The sequence below is a fragment of the Trichoderma evansii genome (genome assembly GCF_050947405.1).
Source record: "Trichoderma evansii strain SZMC 28006 chromosome Unknown GGI43scaffold_3, whole genome shotgun sequence".
In the NCBI taxonomy this organism is placed as follows: Eukaryota; Fungi; Ascomycota; class Sordariomycetes; order Hypocreales; family Hypocreaceae; genus Trichoderma; species Trichoderma evansii.
Window position 1 is genome coordinate 2,169,198 of NW_028145203.1, and position 15,346 is coordinate 2,184,543.

The following is a 15,346-nucleotide window of genomic DNA, read 5'->3' on the forward strand; positions in this document are numbered from 1 at the left end:
ATCCTTCTTTTTTTGCTTTTCTTTTTTCATTCATTCTTTTACCCTTTGAAAGAGTAAGCGAATTTCGAGCTACTATTTTAAATTAAATTTGTATAAGCCAGAGTGCAAATCGGCTGCCATTGAGAGGGAAAACACTGAAGCTTGAACTTGGAGGCTTGAAAGGACCCAGCGCTGGCTTTATAGACACGAAATTTCAGGATGGTATTGGGCACAGCATGCGCAACTTGAATTCTTATTACAGCCACGTCATATAGATTCAAGAGTTTAGTTCAAATAAGATGAAGAAAAACTGTGCGTTAAAGGAGTTGCTTGTGATACTTTTATTGAACCGTATCAGTCAGAGCGACGCACATGGATGTAAGTAAGCACACGCACTGAACTGGGTATACGAAGTACAACGATAAAGATGCAATGCAAAGCGCTGGCATTATATGCCATTGATACACAGCATTCGATTTAAAACTATTATAAAAGAGGTAACTCTCTGGCGTTTGAGACAGCCATTCAGACTACCTGCTTCTATGTTTTTGTGGTGTTCTTTGACAACTCTTGTGAACTGCGAAACGACCTGCAGCTGCGAACTTCTCGCTGACTGTAGAGATGGGAGTTGGCTTTAGTCTCTAAACAAACGTGCCACCCTACATCTACCACCGCTATTTTTTTTCTGCTGCCTCTATTTGTCGTTTTCTATTAGTAGTAGGATCTTCTTGTACCGTATTCGTTCAGAAGGATAAGACTGTAGGCTCCGATGAAAATCCCTCGACTATTTACTACAATCAGTCATTAAATTACCCAGGATAATTATCCGAATCCTTTATAAAGAGCAGGGCGTACTGTATTGGGATCCAGCCAATTAATTTGCCTCTCCAGGTGCAGGCCTCTTCTTCCTTCGCCAGGAAGAGTATGTCCGTATTACTTATTACGTGCAATGTCTCTCCATATTTTCATTGCACGGCGCTTTTGTTAGTAGTTGTCTATTCCTTTTCATTATTTGAATATACAGTCAAGAAGGAGATACATATTGAAAGATTTAGGGCAAAGTTACAAAGTTATATGAGAAGTAAACACGGTTCAGCACGCACGCAAACATTGTAGTATTGGGATCAGGTAAGCTTCACTATGGCCTGCTAAATTCTTATGCAAACTGGTCAGTCTGTGTCAGAAATATGACTCGTCGCTTTTCGACATGGGTGATTTAATGGAAATGTAGTGTCCGTCAATCCCCAGCTGCAATAGAGCCAGAATCCTTCCATTGTAGCCCAGAACAAAAAGGTAGCTATCGAACAAGATTTATTTCTTCTTTTTCTTTTCTTTCATTTCTCTACAAGTATTTTGAAGGCGTCTATTCTGGATTTGAGATACTTACATGTACTAAACAATTTGAGTATAGACACTTATACCAGTTTGAAACAAATACCTACTGCAAGGGCCACCTTCCACTTAATTTATAGAAGAGTGATGTTGCGGCCTATTCGAAATGTGGTAGTATTTGCGGTATGCAATCAACCTAGAACAGTTAAAATTGGCAGTAAAAAAAAATCTAATAGAGTTTACTAGGCTGGCGGTGGCCTGGGTCGTGCCATTGTAGAAGCACTGCAACGAGAAGGATTCACTGTGTCAGCTGTGACGAGGCCATCGAATTCCATTTCGTATGGGCCCGGTGTAACCATGTACTGCAGTGAATACGATGATTTCGATACGCTTGTCGCCATCTTTTAAGGACAGGATGCAGTCATTTCAACAACTGGCACTTTTGCCGCCAACTACCAGTTGACGGCTGTCAACGCCGCAGCAGCGGCAGGCGTGCGCAGATTCTTGCCTAGCGAGTATGGAGGAAACACATCTTTGGTTGGCGTAGCTTATTACCCTTCCTTCGCCGTTGAGAAAAAGGCTATTGTCGACCATCTTCGTACGAAGGAGTCACAGGGGCTTACCTGGACGGCACTTTGTGTAGGAATTTTCTTTTCATGGGTATGCACCTCTTTAATTTTTTTCCGCCCGTTAGGCTTTACTGACATGTTCATATAGGTGCTCGAAGAAGGTCGTGGAACCTTGGGGTGGGACCTTGACAAGGGCGAGGTGACAATCTATGATTCAGGTAATCAAGAATACGACACAAGCACTGTTGATCAAGTAGCAAGATCAGCTATTGCAGTTTTGAGAAACCTAAAGGAGACTGAAAATACCTACGTATTTGTGAATTCCTTTACTTCTACGCAGAATCAAACGCTATCTGCGCTGGAAAGGATTCAAGGAAAGTCATACAAAGTCAGTCGTGACACTTCCGCCGCGACAATTGCTCGAGGGCTGGAGGAGCTAGAAAGAGGAGAAGTGGATGCTGGATATCGTGATCTTGTAACAGGAACGATATATGACCCCGGGCATTTCGCACTCTTCAAGGCCGATGAAGTTGGCAAATGGAAGAAAATTCTTCAACTAAACAACAATGAGGATCTTGAAGGAGTTATCACGGAAGTATTGCGCAAAAAAGATCTCATCTAGCAAATAAGATTTGTAAATATCAACATATGATTTAAATTAGAACTTATAAGAGAGTCGTATACTAACATATTGCATCGTGCTATTTTTATTCATCTTCTAGCCGTCATATTTAAGTAGACAAGTGTCACTCGAGACTTACGCGACGAATAATTTTTGCCGGCGCTTCAGGGCATCGTCAATTGGCCACGCCTGCTTATCGCTAGGCTGTATTTTTTACCCATAACGTGTAACCCTGTGCTCCTCTTCTATTGTTTTGAGACTCTTGGTCTTCTCTTCCTTTCTCTTTTACACTTGCTCATTGATAGTTTGCCACTTTCACGGGCAATGTGTGTATAGTTTAAATTTTCTCCCTTGCTTTCAATTCAACATCCGATATGGTGTAGTGGCTAACATCGCTCGCTCTCATTAATGAGCGCCGAGCAGCCCTGGGTTCGATTCCCAGTATCGGAGAGCATTTTCACTTTTTGCACTCTTTTTTGCTCACAATAGCTCCTCTAATTCTTTTTTATGGCAATACCAACAAAAGACCTTTATTTTCATTTATGATCGAAGCGGGTCGGTGACCTTGCAAATGTCTAGCTGCTAATTGGCCCCCTAATAACGGACCCCTGGTCGGCAGATCTCGATAATTACGGTAGCTCTGTACCAGGCATTTGAATCGACAGCGAGGGTATGATCGGCTCCAGTCATTATGAAAATAATTATCTAGATTTAGATTCATAGTTGTCCCAATTATCGTATATAGTAGTGTAGTTATCTCATTAATATTGAACTGGTTTGTAGACAGCGTGCACTATGCCAAGAGACAAACTCGACAGTGCATCACGTGAGCATCTTTATGCCCTCGGAGCCTCTGGACTTAACTTGCAGGTCACGGGCTGACAAGGCGGTGACACGACAATATCATACGAAGTAGCACCTTACAGCTAGTGAGGGGTAAGATAAGATCGCTAAACAAACAATTGATATATCGATCTTTGGATACAGGTAGCGATCAACATGGGAGACGCATCTAAACCCACGGCGGATCCTCAAGTGACCTTCTCGTCGGGCCGAGTTGGGAGCAACAGCAGTTCCGAGGCACCGGATTTGCGCATATTGCACTATAACGATGTTTATCATGTCGACCAGGCCAGTGCAGAGCCAGTTGGCGGTCTGGCGAGATTCATGACGCTCTGCAAGGAGTATAAAGAGGGGGAGCAGTTTCAAGGTCAACCTGGACTTCTGACCCTATTCTCTGGCGATGTTTTCAATCCCAGCCTGGAAAGCAGTGTTACGAAGGGAAGACACATGGTTCCGGTATTGAATGCTATTGGAACAGATGCCAGCTGCGTTGGAGTGAGTTGTCCAATCTTCGAAACGTCTTTGTGAGATGAAGTACACCCGCTAACCAAACCCCTCAACTAAGAACCACGATCTTGATTTTGGAGTGAAACAATTTGAGCATTTGGCCGAGAAATGTGAATTTCCCTGGCTATTGGCCAATGTTTTGGATCCCGCGCTGGGAGAGGATGTTCCCTTGGGCAACGCCAAAAGGACTCATATGCTCACTACCTCCAACGGCATCAAAGTGGGTCTGATTGGCCTGGGTGAGAGGGAGTGGCTTGCAACCATTAATAGTCTTCCGCCAAATCTTATCTACAAGTCCGCCAGCGCTGTTGCCAAAGAGCTCGTACCAAAGCTACGAGAGGAGGGTGCTGAGATTATTATCTGCTTAAGTCACATGCGTGAGCCAAACGACAACAAATTAGCTGATCAAACGGATGGTATTATCGATATCATTCTCGGTGGCCATGATCATTACTATGCTCATAGCTTTAGGAACGGCACCCATGTCCTGCGCTCAGGGACTGACTTCAAGCAGCTCAGTTATATCGAGGCACGGCGGAAGCAGGATGACCCTAAACGATGGGATTTTGAAATCTGGAGACGAGATATTACATCCGATATACCTGAGGATGAGCCCACAGCCAAACTGGTAGATGGCTTGACGTCCAAGTTACAAAAGTCACTCGCCAAGCCTGTGGGATGGACGGCCATGCCTCTTGATGCTCGATTCATCACCGCACGCTTGAAGGAATCCAACATGGGCAACTTTGTGTGCGACATCATGCGTATACATCATAATGCCGATTGTGCTATCATGGCAGGTGGTACAATTCGCGGTGACCAGATCTACCCACCAGGAGCTATCCGAATTAAGGATATCACTTCCTGCTTCCCCTTTGAAGATCCTGTTGTCCTTTTGAGAGCCAAGGGACAAGCAATCTGGGATGCGTTAGAGAATGGTGTCTCGTTGTATCCTGCCCTTGAAGGAAGATTTTCGCAGGTATCGGGCATCGAATATGTATTTGATCCATCCAAACCATCTGGTCAGAGAATACTGTCGGTGAAGATTGGGGGCAAGACTTATGAGCCTGAAAAGAAATACGTTTTAGCGACTAGAGGTTATATGGGGCGTGGAAAAGGTAAGCCTATTGGATGTATAGATACTTGCCAAGCCTATTAAGCTAACTCTGGTGCTAGACGGCTTTAGCAGCTTGCTCGTCAAGTCCGAAGGGGGAGAGGTAGAGGAAATTGTCGATGAAGAGAGCGGAATTCTCATCTCTGCTATGCTCCGTCAGTACTTCATGGCTCTCCGAACAGTCGGCCAGTGGAGCAACTTATCCTCGCATTGGAACCATGTTGCCGATAAATGCGGTCATACTGAGTTGCCGTCTGAAGTATTCAAGGGAGAGAGCCACGTATCACAGCTCAAGATTCACGAGGATAAAGCTGATGGCCACAAAGATCCTTGGCATAAATTTTTACACTCACGCTTGGGCTTTAGCAAGAAGCCTCTTGACGACGATGACGATCATTTTGACACAGGGACTGAGAGTGATCATACGGGAAGCGATTCAGACAGCCAGATAGACCTGGAGATATTGTTGATGAAAAAGTTCTGGGGCCGCTGGGCGCATAGAGCAGGTATCAAGTCTAAGGTGTGCGACTGCTCAAAGGAGGCTGAATGTGCTGTCGACTGGACGCGAGTGATAGCGCCAGTACTGGAAGGACGTATCAAAATTATCGGGTCATAAGCAACGCAGGACCTACTTCATTAATTCTGGGCAGAATAAGCAATAGAAAAACAATTGAATACTTGTAATGGACTTCACTTGGGCAATATGCTGTTTGTCTTAGCAACTGATCAACATCTCAGATTTCCATGAACATCGCTATTTACTTGTACTCCTTTAAAGTCATCCATCTTGCGGATGATAATATATATACATAAGAAGTTCAAAATTCGACTTTGAAGGCTTTCATTTGGCTTCTCCAGGCAGCTTAGTTACCGCAAGAGCCGTTAACACACTCCCAGGGATCGGAACAGTCGTCATCACTGCTGCAAGGAGCACCGAAGCAGTGTCCCTCCCATGAGCAAGAAGAGCTGCTACCACCGCTACCACCGCTGCTGCTACCACCGCCACCACTGCTGCTGCCGCCACTGCAGACACCGTTGCTGCAGGTCAAATCATCAGAGCAGTCATCATCACTGCCGCAGGAAGCACCAGCACAGTGTCCTTCCCACGAGCAAGAAGTGCTACCGCCGCTGCCGCTGCCGCCAGAGCTGCCGCCGCCTCCGCCAGTGCTGCCACCACCACCACTGGAGCTGGTGCCGATACGGGCGACGAGGCTGTCACCCAGGGCACTGATACTGTTCTCGAAGTCGTTATAGTCTTGGGCATTCCATTGAGCGCCACCGGCGCCAGGGACGGCACTAGGGCCAGTGAAAGCGATGTAGAGAACATCATCTGCATCATGGCCACTGTCACCGTTGACGCTGTCACCAAAGCAGGCGGTAGCGAGAGCAATAGAGGCTTCGCCAACCACAGGGAAATCGCCATCGTCGCCGTTGGTATCTCCCCAAACACCATAAACCTGAACAAGATGCATTAGTTGAGGAGTTTTGTCGAAAATAGTAGCAATTAGGGGTAAAACCCACCAGTTGGTTGTTGCAAACAACAGCCATAACGGAGAGGGGTTCAACACCAACAGATTGAGGATCAAACGTCCTCCAGTTAGGTTTGCTGCCATCGTTACCGAAGACGACATATGGGTGAGCATTGGCATCGAGATCTTGTTGACCGGTGCCATAGCTGGCGACAGTATCAGCGAAGGCGGTGATGGACTGGGTATCAGAAGAGTCGCCACAGCGACCGTCGTCAGCAGGGCCTCCCTGAATACCATCACAGTCGATATCCATGTTGGCTAGCTTGCCATTTATGCTCTGGAGATAGACAATACCATAGTCGGCAAGATGGTCACCACAGTAAGAGGTAGCTATATCAAGAAAAGAGGTTCGTGTTAGGAAAAGCAATTCAACTCTCTAAATCTTCCTGAAAGGCGAGACTTACTGCCACCGTCGTTATCCTCGCTATAAAATCCAGAAGCAAGCTGGTTGTTGCAAGATCCCTGGGAAACAATGGAGTTGAGGAGATTCTGAAGGTTGGCGGGCACAGACTTGGCAACCGCCGTGCTGGCAAGTGACGCGAGAACAGCAGCCTTGAGGACAGCCATGATGAGCAGCTAGAGATGAGATGAGACCTCTTGCTAAATTGATTCTCAAGTGGTGAGCTTGTGAGAGAGACTGCTGATCCGGAAGGGAGCGAAGCTGGCTCTTTATATAAGTTTACAACTTAATAATTGACCAGGGTAGGCAATATAGATGAGAATATGTATACAAGGTTCGGCAAAAACTTTAACGAAGCATAATCGGCCCATTGGATCGTCGGCAGGAACCCAACGGTGAATCTCAAGCTTCCTTTCTGATAGTGGTTGCCAGGCACTACCAATGAAGTTCTGACACCACCCCTGCGAGGCTGGCAATGGACGAATGAGGGTGACATCGTCAGAGTCAGATGCTAATACGAAGAGAGAAATATTCCTAGTACAGCTATATAGTCCTATTGTAATACGACAAGCAGGCTAGACCCGTAAGGCATCCTCAGCCTTGTTGTTCTGGTTCAAAGAGTGACGCTGCTGATGGCTCAGGGGCACATACACCCAGCGCTGTAATTCCTCCTGTTGGTTTTAGATGGACACATTTGAAATAAGATCATGCATACATAGATGAAAGGTATATTTGTCTATCGCTTAAGGTCAATTGTTTGACTGTAATTAGCATAATGCCTGTCTCGGCCACACCGGTCTGCTCCGTTCAGGCTCGTCATACCCAATCATGATTTCTCGCTAATCAATCTTCTTACATCAGTATCCCGGAGTGGCAAATCCCATTTTGGGATGAACCAACTGGTTTAAATCCCATCGTTACATCCGATCCCTGCCACGTGTATAGCATCAATGCAGGAGTAAATCCTATCGTGTGCTGTTTCTTGTTGTTGGCGTTGAAGCGCAATGTGACCCCCGCGAAAGGTTTCCACGCTCTTTGGGAGCTTCCTTTTTCAGTTGATCAATTTGTATCAACTGCCTTGAAAGTTATACGAGGAAGGGGTAGAGAGTGGTCCATTTTGTGGGCTGAACTGGAAGGGAGTTATGGGGCTTACTGCTGATTACAACTGAGCTGCTTAGACATCCTTTATGCCTCTATCTTAGAAATGCATGCTTAATTTTAGCTTTGGGAAGGTTTCGATATTTATTATGGTTGGGAGACAAATTCTCATAGACTCAAGATTGATAGGCTCACAGTGGCCTCCGAGTAATGCATCGGGTCTCAAGCCCCCAAGCTATCCTTGATAAGTCGAATATTGTCGTCATCACCCTTTTGGGGAAGACATTTCCGTACGGGTATTTCTTCGGCCTCACACGCATTTCGAACACAAAGGCTGCGATCTAGCGCCCGACCTAATGCAGACATACGAAGTAGTACCCAGCTGACAGGGGAGCTACATAAGGTTAGAAAAACTAAGAAAAAGCCACGGCGGGGATTCTTAACTCTTTTTCACCCGTTTGCTTTGTCTCCCACCAGCCTATTTGCGAGAGCGAGTCCACATAAAAAACTGGCCTATACAAAGTAGGCAAGTAGAATATAACACCAAGGGGATGCTATCTAGGCTCTGGATATGAGATGATTTAGTGAGGTTAATAAGATCACAATCATACCGCTGTTCCGTAGATGTATGTCACGTCCATTGTTGTTGGCTCGTTTCTGAATGTATTCAAATGTTGATAGTATCTGTAACGATTAAGCTTGGCTGACCATAGGCCAAGACAGCCTGCACAATCCCACCGGCATAATAAGAAAGAGGGCCAAAGAAAGTGTCGCCCTGGATCGATCCTCGCAGACAACCCTTGCTTTGAGCCACCGAAAATGGGGGATATTTCCCATTTCACTATCCAGCACTATGCAGGCGTGTTGGCCAGCAGGGCAGCCGGCTTGGTCCGCTGGATTTTGCTGCTGGCAATTTAATTGCACGACAAATACCGGCAGGAGACGCGATTTTAGCCCCATAAGCTGACTGGCCACTAAATTTCCCGTATGTGCAGGTGAAAGACTGCGAGCTGCGGAATTCGATAGCGGCCTGGCATACTAGTATTGGCACGGAATATACTGCATAACTAAGTTACCGTAAATGGATAATCTCGGCGCGGTTTGGACGCGCGCAACATCCAGCGCAGCACAAAGAAATGAGAAAGCATAAAGCCTCTGGAAGAATACTATGGCGAGCAAAGTATAAACTGCGCGTAACTGCGCAGCCCGAAGGAAGGTAGTATAGCCATGATTCACAATGACAGTTGGGGGTCAAAATGTGCTACCAACTGACATCGTCATAGTATGCAACTAGATGGAATCAATAGCATTCCTCTGTAAGTGATTGGCTACAAGAGCCTTGTTGTTCCAAGCTCCCTGTAGCCCACAGCTCATGTTTATCGAATAGGCTTTGGCTTTTCTATTAATAGCTGGTGCAGTCTTTATTTAGAATTCGAGATGATATACGAAGGAAACGGTGTAAAGGCCTGTGCCGATATCTCATGAAGAGAGGCTTTGTTTCAGATGTCGGAGGGTATAATTAGTATATGCAGCGGAATTTAGGATGCATATACATACTAATAATAGCATGAATAGCCTAGTAGGCTAGGCTTTTAATACGTCGCCACGCCGTGCACTTGTATAATATTTTCGACTTCATTTTGAACTTCTTTCTATCAGGCAAGAAGAAATGGCCAATAGACCGAGGGATTGAGGCTTATAGCTATGACTTTCCACATGGCTGGGCATCCTGAGAGCTTGAATGCTTGCCAAGTTGAGAAATAGTCTAAAGTGATTTATCGAAAGCACTCCTCTATACAATACGTAATCAAGATGACTATGCAGGTGTCGGGATTTTTGAGAGCGAAAACTCCGCAATACTCGGTTAGCCCTGCATTCAATGCTACCCTTTATCCGAACCAATCAATCTCTGAGAGGTTATTGATCAAATTTGTTCATGATAGTCACAAATAAATAATATTTTCATTCTTTATAGGGTAGAATAAAAGAGAAGAAATTGTCAAAACTTGTAAGCAATAACATTTTCTTAGAGATAATCTCTACCTTTTATTTTTATTATGAATCCTAAACCCCTATTTGAGTGTTTTATCCATATAATGGCCCTCCTCATACTTTTAGTAAAAAAAGTAGGGTAAATACAAAGATGTAAATAATAATATGAGTCTAGTGGCATTGTCATAACTACCTTATGCCAAAAATATCTATTCTTTCTCTTTTATTACGATAAGTTATATAAGCCGTAACTATTTCCCCATAAGAAAACGTATTCCCGTATAGTCACTATTATCAGCACTCATCTCTACTTGCGCTAGGGTTCATTGTAATGTTCGATTCCACTCCAGACCCTTCTCAACAGGAAACGTTACAGGAGAACAGGCATTTGAAGAGATGCTCCCACTGATATTCCGATCCTTAAACGCTTTTACTACAGATATTTGCGCATGCGCGAGGCTAAAAAAGGCACTAATGACTATGTAAGCTCAAGGATATGGATTGAATGGAGGGCCATATAAGGTCTTACTATGGAACTTTTGTCATAGGGCATTCTCACCGCTGAGTCATCTTGTTCAACTCTTATAGGACGAGCAAGAGAGCAAGTCATCCGTTCTCTTCTCTTTTACCTTCCCTTTTTGCAATAACTAGTTAGCCAATGATTATGAGAGGAAAGCTATGAAAGACTTAAAAAAAAAATGGTAGCTGAATCCTGTTTCCATGTTTTCATGTAGATTCTGGTAAAACTGCTTCATAGTCGCTTGATACGCTTCTATATTTGGCGGTAATGGATGTCATCCTGCGTGTGACATATAATCTGTAAAATGAGACGTTGTTATATACATGAAATGTGAACTCTTATATATCTCTATACATGGCGGCAATTGCGCTTACGCCTAATATGATCTTGACGCCACCCAAGATGAGTTGTAAGGCAGTAATACCATGTAGAGTTTGTCATTCCTTATGAGTCACCTTGAGTATGTGCAAAATTACCTTGCAAGCACACACATAAGTATATTCATAGTAAAATGTTTAAATATTTCGATTGCTGCATCGTATGTCTGATCATTGGATCATGATATAATAACCTGAGGGCCAGTGCTAGATTGGCCAACAACTTTCTCACTGTGCAACGTTGTATGTAAATAGTAATATGTAAGTAAAGAAGACACTTCGCTCTAACCTCCTTTGCGTAATCGCCCAGTTTCTGGAACAACATAGCGTGCGGCTGACATGAATAGGGCACGATATCGAAGTCAAATGTTTGAAGAGAGTCATATCTGGTACTTGTATAAAATGAAAGACAGATAAATTCTTTCGGCTCACTTGTCTGTAAATTTTCTTCAATATTTACGATGCTACAGAAACATGTTCTACGAAATACTATTTTTTACCAAAGACGTCAGGGTAGAGTAGAGCGATATTACCCTTTATATCACACGACATTTAAAACTACTGTAAAAAGCGAGCTGCTCTTACTGCTTGAGAAATATCTACCACATGACGACATAGAATCCGCCGAAAAATAGTAACAAGTGCGGTGACGTGTTAAAAGGATACGCAACCCGAAGATTACATTTCCGGTATAATTCTTACCAGAGATGGCCTAGCGATCGCGCATCTGTCTAGAACTGTCTTGCTACTTTAACTTGGCATTCTAATATTACCTGATAATAACGAAAGTATTTATGTATTAGTTATGCGTTGTCCCTACTCCAGCCTTTTGATACCAAACGTCACCAGATACATAATCCTCGAGCGAAATAATCCACCAGAGACATTTCTCTTGAAAGCTTTGTCTAAGTGTCCAGATAATCTCGGTTTTCTTAGTGTTCAGTGCAGCCAATCAAAAAATTAAATATTCTGTATTACAATGCAAAACTGAGGAATTCCAATAACATATCATCACCTCTCTTCATCAGAATTCTCCTACATTTCGTGGGCGCCATGCCAGAATCGTTATGAATGATATGTATTAAGAAATGATCTAATGATCAGATTAGTTAGAAATAAGACTAAAAAAACAAAAATTCTTCTTGATAGAATATCGAAGTCGCTCGAAGTCGAACAGTAGTCGCCATATACGTTCTGACATTGGTCCCATTCCTGATTTCGAATAACTCCCGTCCATATGCCTATTGAGCGCGCCCGGCGCTGCTCTTCGTTTCCAAAAAAGACGTGGTGATAATCCGGTATTCGAAACATTTCTCTCGTGACAAGCCAACCTGGGTATCTGAAAGCGTATGCCGTTGCTGTGTAGCCGCAAGTATTAAAGAATATAGGTGGGGAAAAAAAAAAAAAAAAAAAAAAAGTCCGGGAACACCAAATTACATCTTGAGAAGTGCATTATTCTCAATGATCCTATCTTTCCAGCCTTCGCAGGCTACCTTAACCATGGATTTTCCCACCTGGGCAGTCGTGATAGCGCCATAGAGACCACCGACAATCTTTTTAGAGAATGAGGCGTTGGGCTCGATGAAGCCAGAGGGTCTCAAAATCCATGTCTCAAACTTGTCAGGATTTGCATCTGCGAGGTCACATAGACCTTTTTCGACTTCTCCCTTAATACGGCGAGAATCAGCCAGAAAAAGAAGAGGCCGCTTCTGATTCCACTCCGAGTATTTGCCACTGCAAAAGACAAATCGGAATTTCTTGCCGCTGGGAACTTTGTCGGCGAGATGATTCAGCATCGCATTCGCAGCCGCCAGCGTGAATTCCACGCTAACCTTGCGACACAATTCTTTATCATTGTTGAACTGGTTGACTCTCCCTCCAATAGCCCTAAGAATTCGTATTAGCGAGAAAATCAGGCAGTCATTCCAACACGCATATATAGCCAAGGCTGTTTGCATGCTGCTTCTCGCATCCTCGTCGCGGCTTTTATGCTGGGAACTATCCTTACCATAAGCATACTTCAGCCCCTTCAAATCTGCGCATCATCTCTTCGGGATACTGAGAAAAATCTTGATGCAATACTACTTCGGCTTTGGGATGGCTTTCAATATCTATTGGGACCGCTTTCCTTGTCAGGATAATGACCTTGGTGATACGCTCGTCCGCAAAGCAGTGGCTAACGACTTCTGAGCCAGCATGACCAGTAACTCCGGCGACTATGACTTTCATGGTAAAATTGTCCCTGATATCTCTCCCTTTCTCTTCTCTTCCTCTTCCTCTTGAGTTTTTGGTGGCTTGGACTCGTGATATTGGGCGCCGTTGGTCCGTCCAAGCAGCTGTCGATCGACTAATCTCTGATGAGCGGGCAGCTTAAGGAGAAGTGGCGATATTGAATATAGTTTAAAAATCTTATGACAGCTTGATCCAGAGTCCAACTATTCTGAATAGCAGCGCGCCAGGCTCAATTAGCATACTTTTTCCTTTTTGAGCCAGCAGAGAAGAAGAGTGAAAGCAGGTGGTAAGCTAATCAGGGTTCATTTGGTTTTTATTACTAGTTGACAGCAGATCTTATTGTAGTTACAAGCTACCAGAAATTAATATTTGTTCCTTAGGAAGCTTTCTGGGCCAGGGTCCTAGTGTTGGACCGAGCCGTGTATCCGGCTGCTGCAGTGCCGGGGTGGGTCTTGCTCGACAAAATCAGCGTTGGCGCATAATATGATTTAGGGCTGCTGAGATTGTCTAGTAATTGCGACAGTAGGTGTACCGGGTCTGAGGCGAAACCGTTACTTGTCACTGGTTCTAGAAAACAGAGTATAAATGAGCGCTCAGGAAACAGCGTGGAGCTTGGCGAGCGAACGTGGCGTTGATGCAGTGGCCTGGTTTCCATATATTGGCCCTCAGCCTTCATTACAAGCAAGCAGCGGCGTCCCTGCTAAAGGTGACACGTTCCTCCGCACAGACAAGGTGTCTGCGAATACATCGTGGTTATGGATCACGCTGGGGCCTAATTAATGAAAGCTCTGGCAGCCTAACGCTTCGCTAGCCAACGGTCATGAATCATTCGGTAATGGGCTTTCGGTTCGCCCATCCGGCGGCGAGAGGCAGCTCTGCGGAGATGGGTTAGCACCAGCCATAGAACCACAGCCCCTGCCCTCCAAAAATGCAGCCACTCTGCGCAAGAATGCGTTCACAAGACCCTAGCAACATTCTTGGCGTTTTGCCGGTTCTGCAGCTCTCCTTTTCTGGGCATGGTTTTCTTAAGCTCCATCATTGTGTATCACACGGCCTCACCCGTTATCTCGATCTGCCCCGTGCATGGATGTGAGATACACGGTATGGTTTGTTTGAGCATGTCTCATGCTGCAAAAGGCGGCCGGTCCCGTCAAGGGTGGAAGAGAAACGCGCCGATACGGAACCGAGAGGAGGGCAGAATACGAACCAGTGGAGATTAGAGCTTCTTCGCTCTCTTCGCTCTCCGATTCCCCGTATTGTGCGCATGTACTAGTAGTGCCATGCAATACTAGACCAGACACAGTTCTTTTTTTCATGTTTTTTTTTCTCTGTTCCTATTTTGCTGTTGTGTGACTTTTCAAAGATCCTGGTGGTGGTGCTGGGGGCCACTTCTCAGATGAGCCTATCAGACACTTTTGCGATGCCGAATTTCCGTCCAAGACTGCTTCATGCCGCCCTCTTTCTGTTGTCGGTTGATGTGTGCAAATACTGTAAGACCTTGTCACGCTAGGCCCTGCGAGTGGCTCTTTTTGCGCGTCCGATGGTGCGGCGCTCATACTGTAGAGTAGGATCCATGTCCTTCCATGCTGTTCACGTATCTTGATGAGATGAAGATGCGAGGAGATGAGGAAACGAGCAATAGATCTGCATGAAGTTCGTGATTACCCGATGTCGAGCTACGAAAGTACTTCCCTGGATGTGGCAGGTGCGATCGGTGGGCTGTTCCTGAAAAGCGAAAGCAGGGTCTTGGCAAAGCAAGAGCCAACGGGATCCGCGGAAAGCAACGATGAAAGTCTTGGCTTTGACTTGGCTTTGGCGTGGTTTACTTGGCATTTTGCGATCGACAGAAGGGTTTTTCGCGGCGGGAGCAGTACAGTAGTGGTATACGAATACTTTAATTTTATTCCTTATATTGACTTGTAGATCTATAGAGCGCGCTATCACATAGGTATTGTGGCATTCTAGCATATGCGAATAATCTTACCAGAGCGTAGTACTCTGTATACTTGCACTCAGTGCCATGACCGAATCGGAACTTTTGGCATCACTCTGGGTTACAGTGCATGAGTATTTGGCCGAACCGTTATTCCCTCTCTCTGTTCATCATGGATAGCCTCAACAAAAAAAATCTCTTCTCTCCTGTTCTCGCCCATTGCCCCTCCTGGCATCATCACGGCTTACAAACAGGCTGCTATGCCAAATTGATATATGGGACGCTACCAAATGCAGGCA

At 44.9% G+C, this 15,346-nt stretch overlaps 4 protein-coding genes and 1 non-coding gene across 5 annotated transcripts; 3 read left to right on the plus strand and 2 right to left on the minus strand.

The window, feature by feature from the left end:
• Positions 1-1,458: 1,458 nt before the first annotated feature.
• GGI43DRAFT_431343 (NAD(P)-binding protein) lies at positions 1,459-2,502 on the plus strand (the record flags this gene model as incomplete). The annotated part of the gene is made up of 4 exons (XM_083209396.1): positions 1,459-1,494; positions 1,558-1,678; positions 1,721-1,971; positions 2,029-2,502. 4 exons carry the CDS (start codon positions 1,459-1,461, stop codon positions 2,500-2,502), a joined length of 882 nt encoding a protein of 293 aa, XP_083064420.1.
• A 368-nt stretch (positions 2,503-2,870) lies between these two features.
• On the plus strand, positions 2,871-2,952 carry GGI43DRAFT_t49. Its single transcript has one exon. It is a non-coding gene; the product is annotated as a tRNA-Glu (tRNA).
• A 435-nt stretch (positions 2,953-3,387) lies between these two features.
• Positions 3,388-5,905, plus strand: GGI43DRAFT_257167 (Metallo-dependent phosphatase-like protein). The gene is made up of 3 exons (XM_083200915.1): positions 3,388-3,840; positions 3,911-4,970; positions 5,029-5,905. Exons 1-3 carry the CDS (start codon positions 3,502-3,504, stop codon positions 5,580-5,582), a joined length of 1,953 nt encoding a protein of 650 aa, XP_083064421.1. The 5' UTR covers positions 3,388-3,501; the 3' UTR covers positions 5,583-5,905.
• Positions 5,830-7,062, minus strand: GGI43DRAFT_380764 (fungal chitosanase of glycosyl hydrolase group 75-domain-containing protein; the record flags this gene model as incomplete). The annotated part of the gene is made up of 3 exons (XM_083203025.1): positions 5,830-6,423; positions 6,488-6,825; positions 6,900-7,062. 3 exons carry the CDS (start codon positions 7,060-7,062, stop codon positions 5,830-5,832), a joined length of 1,095 nt encoding a protein of 364 aa, XP_083064422.1.
• Positions 7,063-12,100: 5,038 nt separating this feature from the next.
• GGI43DRAFT_257198 (uncharacterized protein) lies at positions 12,101-13,405 on the minus strand. Its single transcript, XM_083200916.1, has 2 exons — positions 12,891-13,405; positions 12,101-12,769 (listed from the first exon to the last, which is right to left on the minus strand). The coding sequence occupies exons 1-2, from the start codon at positions 13,109-13,111 to the stop codon at positions 12,316-12,318; spliced, it is 675 nt and encodes a 224-aa protein (XP_083064423.1). The 5' UTR covers positions 13,112-13,405; the 3' UTR covers positions 12,101-12,315.
• Positions 13,406-15,346: the final 1,941 nt, after the last annotated feature.

Coding starts and splice junctions, on each gene's coding strand:
- GGI43DRAFT_257198 (XM_083200916.1), bottom strand. CDS start 13,111: ATGAAAGTCATAGTCGCCGGAGTTACTGGTCATGCTGGCTCAGAAGTC. Junction 12,770..12,890: donor GGGGCTGAAGTATGCTTATG/GTAAGGATAGTT, acceptor ACGAATTCTTAG/GGCTATTGGAGGGAGAGTCA.
- GGI43DRAFT_257167 (XM_083200915.1), top strand. CDS start 3,502: ATGGGAGACGCATCTAAACCCACGGCGGATCCTCAAGTGACCTTCTCG. Junction 3,841..3,910: donor CAGATGCCAGCTGCGTTGGA/GTGAGTTGTCCA, acceptor CCCTCAACTAAG/AACCACGATCTTGATTTTGG. Junction 4,971..5,028: donor TTATATGGGGCGTGGAAAAG/GTAAGCCTATTG, acceptor CTCTGGTGCTAG/ACGGCTTTAGCAGCTTGCTC.